At 33.0% G+C, this 12,248-nt stretch overlaps 1 protein-coding gene across 1 annotated transcript; it reads right to left on the minus strand.

Moving 5' to 3' along the window:
* Nucleotides 1-2,857: 2,857 nt before the first annotated feature.
* LOC120251356 lies at nucleotides 2,858-4,336 on the minus strand. Its single transcript, XM_039259895.1, has 4 exons — nucleotides 3,635-4,336; nucleotides 3,441-3,551; nucleotides 3,272-3,349; nucleotides 2,858-3,181 (listed from the first exon to the last, which is right to left on the minus strand). The coding sequence occupies exons 1-4, from the start codon at nucleotides 3,806-3,808 to the stop codon at nucleotides 2,858-2,860; spliced, it is 687 nt and encodes a 228-aa protein (XP_039115829.1). The 5' UTR covers nucleotides 3,809-4,336.
* Nucleotides 4,337-12,248: the final 7,912 nt, after the last annotated feature.

A 12,248-nucleotide genomic window follows, 5' to 3' on the forward strand; every position in this document is an offset into this window, starting at 1 on the left:
TAAATCTACAAAGCGACAACCCAGTTACCATCAACAGTATAAAATATATAAATTTTAATATCAAACATATTAAAAAATACTACTAGAAGAATGAATTTTTTTTTTTTTTTGGATAAATATGGACAAATCATATATCAGTGATGGCCACATACGAGAAGCTGAGATCTTGAACACCTATACCTCGCGGGAGCTAGGATTTGAACCTTCATTTTTAGAGAAGTGGACACCCTATGTAAGAAACCTGATATCAATAGATCAAACAGTCGTTAATTACAAAAATGAAATTCAACTCAAATTAGACAACTAAAAATAATTTTCCGTCCATCAATAAATTGATTGATATTATCTTAATAAAATTAAGCATAATTTTTTAACAAAAATATTAATATTTTAAATTATTTTAATTAAATAATTCATAAGTTTTTTTGACAATGTGAACAAATCAATACACACTCTTTTTCTTTATTATGTTTCAATTATGTATTAGGAAAAACTGAACCCTTGAATTTTGCATAGAAGTCGAAATGCCTTACTCTATCAATTATTATGATGCTAGCACTATAAACAATTTTAAACTAACGGAATATTATTTTTTTTTTTATTGAAAAATGATATATAAGATAACTACCATTTAGTTTATTAGTATTGAATTTATTGTATAAGGTGTTTATTTTGTTAAAAATATAGATTCAAACCTTAGATTACACAAGTAGATGGTACACTTGTTATACAGCTAAGTACCAAGTATGTCCATTACTGAAAGTTGATTTGTTTGTATTTATTAAAATAAAATATAAAATAAAATAAAATTTGACCGTTAGTAGCCGAGCTCACAATTTGGTTTGGTGTGTCACATCCACTATTTGTTCCCTTTCTCAACCTCATTGAAATCTTGATGTGATGGCAACCAAACGAGTAATATGGCAAACAAATGAGAGATGATTTCAGCATGAAATGTTGGATAGCCGTCCGTCTTATTAATGTCCTTAATTGGCTATTTACCTTCAACTTTCGGTGACAAGATAGCATAAAGTTAAGAGGGGTCAACAGGAACCATTACTATCACATATATACTTTATAACAATGAATTAGCTAGCCACAGTCATGGGCAGAGATATTTGCAAAGAACGGCCTTATAATATGCATAGCAATGTGTATAAATCCTAATGATCATAATCAAAGTTTATGTAGTATTTTTAAAAGTGGTTATATATATATATATATATATATGCCTTTGAAAATGTAAGGTCTTTACTTAATTATTATATCGTATTGACGTGGATCATTGCACTTAATTATTAATATTTTTATAAAAAACATTTTGAAATTATTGCACGTATAAGAAATTATATAGATAAATATATTTTCAGAATATAAATATAGCTTTCAAATGCTTGCAACTCAAAATGTTGAATAATATAAAATGTAAAATTTAAATGTTCAGACATGTTAAATTTTTTTTTTTAAAGAAGTAAAATAAATTGCATGATACTAATGGTTCATCACAGAAGAAGACTCATTGAGTTGAGTGCTTTGAATTAATTATTGTTATTTGGCTTGAACTTGTTATGTAAGGATAAATTTTTTAAGGAGTCACTAAACTTTAATATTTATTCAAATTGATCACTCATTTTTAATTTGAATCAAATTAGTCACTTACCTTCAATTTGACAGCACCGGCAGGTCACCTGTTCATTTCCCACCCTCCTTTGCTGAAGTGGCCACCGGGAAAACCCAATCAGCATACAGTTGACATGTCATAAGTCTTAGATGGCAAGTCCACATCAGCCAAGTCATCCATATAGTGCAAAGATGTGTCATGTCACCATAGGACAACCCACGTTGGTCATCATCTTCATTATTCACCTTGGAGAGGCAACAACATCATTGGAAACCAGTAGGATTTCGAGTCCTGGAGATGAAAGCACGCCTAGAAAAAGCTAAGTATTCCCTAGAGGTGACTTCTGTGGGAGAGGGTGTTTAACATAACCTAACCCTGTGCAGCCATCGTCGTCCCTTGTGCTACGAGAGGGTTGGTTTTGTTATGATCAAAATTGAAGATGAGAAATGCTGGTTTTGTTTCAAATGTGTGCCTTGGTATGATCAAACAAAGCCTTAGTAGGACAGTGGATTTTTTTCTTGAGATTTTCATCATTAGGAATTTGTTCTTTCTTAGCAAATTAAATAAATGAGGAGACTCATTCCAATTCACTTCATCTTATTTTCCTTACGGAACTTATCAGTTAGAATTGATGCAATTTGTGAGGATGTCAATTGAATTTGAGAGAGGATGTGAATTGAGTTTCTCCCATTTTTTTCTCTCCTCCTTGGAATGGATGTGTTGTTATGCTAAAACAAAGGCAGACAATGACAATGGTTTTTTTCTTGCCACAAATAACTCAAGTATGAATTAAATAAACCTCATACTTTTTATTCTTAGCAAGTTGTTCATTCTGAGCAAATTAAATAAATGAAGAGACTTATTTCAATTTAGATTTGTCTTACAGAATCGCGTAGTTAGACTTGTTTCAATTTACTAAATGTAAATCACACTCAGTTTCAATAGTGCAAATCATGAAAATCATACAAAAATGGTGTGAACCAAATTTATGCATTATCACTGTCAAGCTATTGTAATTATATGATATAGAAATCTACCAAGTTTCACTATTAACACACATAATCATGTCTAAACATACAAAACATGTTTATAACCTGCGAGCATTCATGTCTGAGGATTCAGGTTATCAACATACATAATTATGTGTTAACAACTTTTACAAAGATGATGCATCAACATTACCATCAGCCAAAAATCCATTGGCCTGCTCCTCGCCTTGTGGATGAAGTTAACTTATCAAGCTGGCCCTCTAGCATTGCCAGTGCCACTCCCAGTATTTGTAACTCTTGGAGGGACCCAGATTTTCCTTTTCTTTGGAGCATCAACATCTTTGTTCCTCTGAATATCCTCTTTATCTCTTGACTGAACCTTAATCACTGGTGGTCTTTCATCAGTTGGACCTATTTTTTTCCCTCCCTTGATTGATAGTGTCATGTGTGGAGCAATATTTGTAGGATCTGGTGTCTTGCTTTTGCCTCCTATTGTATCAAACTTCTGTCTCCTAGTATTAGCTGCATGAATTGTTTGGCTAGAGTTTCCTTCACATGATGCATTTATTATCTACTGGTAACAAGAATAAAAATAGAAAATCAGATCAATTAAGTTAATATAAATTAGATCAAAATAAATTTTAATTTCACTACCCCTCACCTGTGACATGGCTTCTTTAGATATTTGTTGTTGTGAGGTTGCTGGGACATGGTCATGACCCATGGCCAATGAGTCCAACTATGAATTACATCATCATAATGTAAATGACCCCCACATTGGCTCTGGAAGGTGGTGCTACAATTTAAGAAAAATAAAATAAGAAGCATACCAATGTGAAATGCTTCTCCAGAACCTGGGGGTCTATGTTGTCCATGGGATTCTGCAGCCCTGCTTCACTCTGTTGTCCACTATGCTGCCCACCCACATTTGAATTTCTCCCCTGCCATTAAAGCATGATAACAATTATTTAGTGTTGGAGCATAACAATTGAGAATAATAAAAAATTAACAGTAGCCAGATTACCTGCCCATGGTATCTTTTGTTATGTCCGGCAATGCCACAAACACTGCATTTCATTGTAACTCCTTTCTTGCAAACTTTGCCATTAGTGTACCCTCTACTTTCTTCATCCGCTTCCCTTCTCCTGATCATGGTTTTCCTGCTCAATTTCTTGTTGACTGGTTCTGGTGGTATCATTGGCCCCTGATCACTCTTGGGCCAATGATCCCTACCATTGGTGGGGTTCAAGGTATGTCTGTAGGTGTTCAGGTAGGTCCTCACTTAATAGCACTCGTCCAAGTAGTTTTTAGGACTGCCATTATTATAGTATATTGCTGAAATTGCATGAGGACAAGGCACACCAGTTAATTGCCACCTTCTACAGCTGCAAGTACTTATGTCCTTATCAACTACATACTGTCCATCAGGTCCTGAAATTTGGTATTGAGACACCTGAAACCATGTTGTTGTATGCGGGAAACTTAATTGCTTAGATTTCTCTAGTTTCTTGATTATCCAAGGGCAGTGGTTTCCTATGATTCTCTCCATGGAATCCCTTCTTTTTGAATTGTTATCATTAGTTGGGTTCTAATCATCTCATTCATGGTGACAATTCCTTTAGTCCTAGCCTCAAGAATGTGCCCATTAAAGGATTCACACATGTTGTTTAGGAGAATGTCACATTTGAATTTTGATTGGAAGTGTGATCTAGACTAGTGGTGAGGGTCTATGTTTTTCATGTACTGAAATGCCCCCTGGGACATTTCTTTCAGCTTGTTCATGGCCTTCTCAAATGCAAGTATGTTTGTAGTTGTGGCACAACTCCAAACATGATCCTTAAGAACCTTTCCTTTGAAGGTTTTTCCTAAAGTTGGTATGGATATGTCGAACACAAAATCTATGTTCAGAATTAGGGAAGAGTTCCTCTACTGTAGGAATTAAGTCCTAGTGTACCCACCACCCACAGACACATTAACCATTTTGTCAGTTTGACAAGATGAACAAGAAGCAAGAAACAAACACAAAAAAATATATATAAGTTATTTGGCAGAACAGAACATGAATACACCAACATGAAACTGCAAGTATAAAATTAAAGTTCAAGGAAATTTACCTTCTGTCTGTCACTCATGAATAACCAATGTAAGTTGTTTGTGATTTCCAAATCTCCTGCTAGCAGCTCCAGAAACCACTTCCAATTATCTTTGTTTTCTTTTCTGACATTTGCCCATGCAACTGGGTAGATGCTGTCGTTTGCATCTATTCCCACTGCAGTCAAAAGTTGACCCCCATATAGACCTTTTAGGAAGCATCCGTCAAGTGAAATGACTTTCTTGCATCCTGCCAAAAACCCTTCTTTAAGGGGTGCTAGGCAAATATACATTGCCTGAAACACCCCCACATCACATCTAAACTTGATGGTGGAACCTGGACGAGTCCTCATTAGCTCTAACCTGTAGTCAAATAGGCTCCCCATTTGGGTCTTCTCATCACCATCTATAAGTCTTAAACAAGGCAATGACAAACAAATGAAAATTTAAAACAGTTAGATATATGAAATTAAAAATTTAACATGCTAATATGATGATAAATAAACATGTATGCAAATTACCTAAGTGCAATGCACTTAGCTCTATAGGCCTTCAACCTACTGATTTCAATCTCTTGATTGGTCTTCATTGCCTGGATAATCCCTTGAATCTTCCATGCAGGGTCTGCCCTAAATTGTTCCAGATAAGTTTTTGCTATCCATTCAGCATTTACATGCCTGTTAATGTGATCTCTAGTGCATTCATGAGTCAACCTACCAGACTTTATCTGTATTGTGTTGCTATCCTTGACCATCGGTGAAGCCCAAAGGTAGAAAGGACAACCTTTTTTGCATATGGCTTTGCACCTTTTCTTGGAGTTTGGTTTAAACTTCATCACATATTTGTTTTTGATTCCACAATTTTTTACTGCCTCCTTAAATTGGCTAAAGCTCTTGAACTTCATCTCAATCCTTAATTGTGGATTCTTCATGTCACAATCTTTATTAAACTTAGAGTATTTGGCCTTGTCAGAGTCTAGCCCATCCTCATCAGTTGAAGAACATGAATGTAAATCATCAGAAAATTCAAACTCAGAGTCCATTCCAATATCTCCTTCTAGACTTGGAGGTACTCCACTGACATGCATAATAACCATGTGGGTTTCACTAGTGTCCCTACATTTTGCATCTGAGTCATTACTAAAGCTGTAGTCTCTATCATGCAAGTCACTGTCTTCATCTCCCTTTTTCTCTTTATGATCCCCCATCTCAAGCAATAGACATTCCAAGTCATTGTCTTCCTCATGCATTTTTTCTGTATCTTGTTCCTCATCCAAGCCAGAATTATCAAGCTTGAACCAAACACATACTTCCCTATTAGAGTTTACCTTCTCTGCCATTGTCAAAGCATCCATGTCAGTTTTAATTTCTCTCATGCCATTGCTATCTGACCACCAAATGCTGCAACCATCAACATTTAGATTAAACTCTCTGCCAATACTTATCAGTTCAACTCTTGACATCTGATCATAACAACAGAAATCCACAAAGCCAGCTAATCCTTCTACATCACCAGCAATATAATGAACCTTTACTGTGCACAAATCAACATTAAGTACTGAAAAAAAAGTATAGTTTAAGGTTATTAATATGCATAGCTATCAATAGCAATATTGAAAAAATAAAAGCTGAAAACTATATAATATGTACATTGAGAAAATAAAGTTGAGCATACACACACACATAAAACTATATCATTCAAACTGAATATCTAGATTGTGAAAATAAAGCTAAGCATACACACACACACACACACACAAAACTATATCATTCAAACAGAATATCTAGATTAAGAAAATAAAGCTGAGCATACACACACAAAAAAAAAACTATATCATTGCTTAACAATGGACTGCAGCCTGCAGGACACTCAAAAAATACTAAATGAACACATACACACATCTACAATTCTTAAGTTATTCATGTGAATAAAGTAGTCTGCAGGACACTTAACTTATTCATATGCACACCCACACACAAACTATATTATTCAAACTAAAGCTAAGCATACAAAACTATATCATTCAAACTGAATATCTGGATTGAGAAAATAAAGCTGAGCGCGCGCATACACACACACACACACACACAAGACTATATCATTCAAACTATAAAATAGCAAAGGAAAATATCAAAATCTACAATTCTTAAGCTATTCATATGCATAGATGTAAATAACTGAGAACTTAATATCTTCTTAAAACACACACACACACACACACACACACAAAACTATATCATTCAAACAATATAATAGCAAAGGAAAATATCATTCAAAGTAAGGCATATGAACTCTCAAACATTGCTTTACAATGGACTGCAGGACACTCGAAAAATACTAAATGAATACACACACATCTACAATTCTTAAGTTATTCATGTGAATAAAGTAGTATGCAGGACACTTAATTTATTCATACACACACACACACACACAAAACACAATCATTTAAACTAAAGCTAAGCACACAAAACTATATGATTCAAACTGAATATCTAGATTGGGAAAATAAAGCTGAGCGCACACACACACACACAAACTATATCATTCAAACTATATAATAGCATAGGAAAATATCAAAATCTACAATTCTTAAGCTATTCATATGCATAGATGTCAATAACTGAGAACAAAATATCTTCTTAAAACACACACACACACACACACACAAAACTATATCATTCAAACTATATAATAGCAAAGGAAAATATCATATAAACTAAGGCATATGAACTCTCAAACATTGCTTTACAATGGACAGCAGGACACTCAAAAATACTAAATGAACACACACACACATCTACAATTCTTCAGTTATTCATGTGAAAAGATGTGAATAACCGAGGACTAAATTCCTTCTCGTAAAAAAAATAAAAAAAAAACCATCTAAGACATATAAACTCTCTAACATTGCTTACAATGGACTGCATGACACTCAAAAAATACTAAATGAACACACACATGCCCAACATTACATTACCAACTTTTATTATTTTTTGTGGTCTTTTGGTCACCAAACTATATCATTCAAACTAGATAATGGCCAACAAAAATATCACATTCTACAATTTTAAAGCTATCTCTGTCGGGGACCACATTCGAAATGGACAACTCCTTCAAAGGCACTTTTTCAAATCAGACAACATAACAATGATTAACTACTAAATGCATATACAAAATTGTATGTTCTGCATAAACCCCCAAAACACAGACAACATTATCCCTAGTTCTCACAATTAATTTACTTCAAAAGTAAAAATTAACTCCACATTTACATCATTATGTAGTACAAAGTAGAAAACCAAGATAGATCTACATCCTAGGGTTAGGGTTTCCAAGGATAGCCTTATAGTAGTTCGGTGCTTCATCCCCAACTGTGTGTCTCTCCCAATTCACAACCATCAGCTGTAATTTGGTTTTCACTTACTAGTGGCAAACATCGGCTACTGCAGAACTAAGTTTCTCTTCGTCATCTCCACTGAGTTCTAGATCTCCCTTGCTTTGGTAACAATGAAAGAGATGATTAGCTCTTCAGCTAGGGCATTGCCCGTCTTCCCTCAAGAATGGAGATGTCTATGCTGACGTGGGATGTCCTGTGGTGACATGGCACCAAGTGGATGACATGGCTGATGTAAGCTTACCATCTAAGACTTATGACATGCCAGCTATATGCTGATTGGGTTTCTCTGCTGGCCACTTCAACAAAGAGGGATGGGAAACGAATGGGTGACCTGCCGGTGCTGTCAAATTGAAGGTAAGTGACTAATTTGATTCAAATTAAAGATGAGTGATCAATTTCAACAAATATTAAAGTTTAGTGACTACTTGTAAAATTTATCATGTTATTTAATAAGTCAAGGTATTTTAAATTGTTTGTTAACACACATAAAATAAGAAAATTCTCTTAAATAATTCTAGTATCAGACCTTTGCACATGAATCTCTTTAGAAAGAAGTTTCAAATATTTTCCATTATTAATATTTTTGATAAAAATTTATTATTCAATGTTGAAAGGTAATAAATTAGACCATAGGCTACATATGTAGATAAAAATCTCAATTGGTTGGAGAAATGAGAATTATTTTGATGGCATATTCATAATTGAGGTTTACATAGCTGGTATGCCATGTTTTGAAATTCGACCTAGGGATGTTTATGGAAGGCTCTTGGGTCATGAGTCAACGGTCTGACCATGGTTGATCCTAATATATATATATATATATATATAATTTTAATTGTATATAAATTTATATGATATAATATAAAGTAATTGTAGTTGCCTTTAATTATCCATAATGGTGCCATTTTGGTGTTTAACAAAAAATTAAAAAAATACCATGTCAATTGGTTCACTGAGCACTTACCAGGTTAGTTGGGCCAAATATAAGTTTTACGTCCCTTTTCCACTCCTCCTCACAGTGACCTAAGCGGTTCAGTTGAATGACCATGTCAATCCAAGTTTTAAAACATTGCATGTATGTATGTAATTTTAAAACAAGAAGTTTATACATATGGATTATAATAAATACTGATTTGCTTTTAGTTGTTTGGCATAAAGCAAATAAAATACAATATAATTGCATTTAAATGAACTTCATTATTATTTACTTATGTTTACACTATGAGTGTGTTTGATTTGCAAAATGGATCAATCCTTCCTCAAATTGAATTATCATACAAGTCAAAGATAACACTTACATAGACATTAAATTTAGTATAAGATAAGTATGATGCTCCTTCTAGTGCTTTTTACTTGTCCATTTTACTAAATCACATGGATTAAAAAAATTGGTTAAAATTAGTTGATAATCTAAAATTTATAAAAATTATATTAACTTTTTGAAATTACTCTTATTTAAAATATGATCTAAAAAATGTGTAGTTGAATATAATTTATTGAAAGTTGTATAACTACATTAAATATAAAGGATAAATTTGAAAAAAAATAATATTTAATGCTTTACAAATTTTTTAAATGGACAAGTAAAAAAGACCAAAGAAATCTTTAAAATGAGACAAGTAAAAAGGACCGGAGGGAGTACATAACTTATATTAATTTGTTTGGTTTATTGAAAGTTTTATTTTGAATTTCATGAATTTAGCTGAACGATTACTTAAATGCATCTGAATAAAATAGTTATAAACACAGTAGTATTATTTTTATGGGAAAAGATACTTTGTAAATAATAATGACATAAATTATTCTGAGGTCCTTTGTTTTTGCCCAAGCTTATTAGAGTTAACTAGCAATAAATAATATATATAAATTAATTTTTAATTACTTATTGCTATAAGTGCTGGAGGTTTCATAGCTTCCAAGCTCCTAATGTTAACTACCCTAAACTCTATCATGGAAACTCCGATTAAAAACAAGTGCAAATGGAGATTAAATAAAATAAATAATTAATTATATTAATATCATAAAGTAACAATTACATGGATTTGACTAGGGTTAATAAGACTAGGAATTGTATTTTTCTATTTTTTTTTATCTTCACATGAATTGAGTTCTTTTGACTTTCTAAGAAAGGGACGATGACAATCTTGTTTCTCATGATTCTCTTGTTGAAAAGTGTTCTTGAATATGTTTCATTTGACTCATTGACCTTGATTTTCTTTGATTTTCCTGTTTGAATCATGAATTATTTTTTGGGTCTCAAGTTATGATCTTTTGATGTTTCTAAGTCATGAACTTGTTCTCCTATGACTTTGATGTTTCATATTTGTATAAGACTTGTTGAACTTTAGGCCTTTGACTTCTTTATGTCGTGAAAATTTAGAGTTATATTCGTCATTCATTTGACATTTTAAAATCTTGACGCTTCTATGCTTTTGATTTTTGATTTTATATTTACATCATTAGGTTATGACCCTTTCAAATCATCGTATCATTGAGCCACTAACTTGATTACTTTAGTGTTTTTTTTAATATCATTAGCGTTTGAACCTTCTTCTCTTCATTGACTTGAGCCTTTGTATCTATGAACATATGAGAGACCCTTGCTTTCATATAAACTCTATTTATCAATGCATAAATCCATAAACCGTCACATGAGTTTGTTTTCTTCATTGTTCCATAAGAATAGCCTCTATTTTCATCACATAAAGTGTCTTTCTTCATCATCATTTAAGAAGCACTTCTTTCTTTCTTTCTTTCTTTTTTAGCCATTTAAAGGGTCTCTTCTCTATATAACTTGAAGCAAGTTGTTCTCTTTGTTGGTTGAGAAAGCCTCTTTTTTATTCTTACTTGGAGGAATCTTTGCCCTTTATTAGATGAGGGTGTCTCCCCCCTTCATAATTCTAGGGAATTTGTTGTATATATATATATATATATATCACTTAAAGGGTTTTAGTACCATTTTCTCATTCATGGTTGTCAACTATTAGTGGTGAGAAACCATAAACTATATGGATCACCCTTTTGAGTACAGGCAAGTGTTAGTAATATGTAACCATGCACTGCATTGATAATCCTTTTAGGTTATCTTTGCTTTTAATCACTATATGTACTAAGTGGAAATCCTGAATTACACTGATCACATACATTCTTCTCTATATGCACTACATCAAGATTGTAATGCAATAAGTTATGTTCCCAATAAGGAAGCTAAAAAAAATGTTTTTCTTCTTCCATTGTTATGATCTATCTCGAGAAGTACTTGCACCATGTTTTCCTTTTCCAATAAGCTGGTTATCCACACAGTGACCAAACGTAATATTAATATATTTAACTTGCTGAAAAATTTCTACACCTGATAGTAATCTCGGAGGAGTGCGCAACTCTTTCTTTCCATTAAATCGAATACTTTTCATTATGAATTTATGGCCACCATCAAGAAAATGTTAATGGCCCATGAAGCACCATTTCCAACTATGAGGCAACAACAAGGTTCAAGGGCATAGTTGAAATAAGCATAGGCATGTTCGATGTAAATATTCCATCTAGATAGATTTTTTAACCTGGGATAGTCAGAAATTGTCCACATCAAAGCAACATGCATCTTGAACATTTCACGTTTAGAAGAATCATATGTATCAACGCCATCATACCACAACTCTTTCAACTATCATATTAAAGGTTGTAAATAGAATTGAGGAAAATTTCAAAAAAGATATAAGTATCTTAATCTTTTTTCTAATGACTATTTCTTCAACTTTTGACTTCTCCCTCTTTGATGTTGGTTGCCCTTGCTCTGCTACTTTAAGGGAGTTATAAGCTTTATAGGTGAAGTTTTTTTGGTGTTGCTTATGATCTTCTTCCAACAACAACGGTAGTTGAACTTGATCATAGCGACTTTCCTAACAATTTGAATCATCCATCAGCTTCTTTATTGCCTAATCCACACATTTCATCAAAAAATTGTATTTGTCAATAGATTCTACCACTATTTCAGTAACTTTAGAAAAAGAAGAGCATAATTTATTATCTCACTTTCCTTTCACTAGCTTGTGCACCATTATAAAAATTCATCACGTAAGTATGCTTGTCTTTAATATCGTTTCTCCATCAAGGTAATATGTATTTAGATGGAATATCTTTCATATTC

The sequence above is a fragment of the Dioscorea cayenensis genome, chromosome 20 (genome assembly GCF_009730915.1).
Source record: "Dioscorea cayenensis subsp. rotundata cultivar TDr96_F1 chromosome 20, TDr96_F1_v2_PseudoChromosome.rev07_lg8_w22 25.fasta, whole genome shotgun sequence".
Lineage (NCBI taxonomy): Eukaryota > Viridiplantae > Streptophyta > Magnoliopsida > Dioscoreales > Dioscoreaceae > Dioscorea > Dioscorea cayenensis.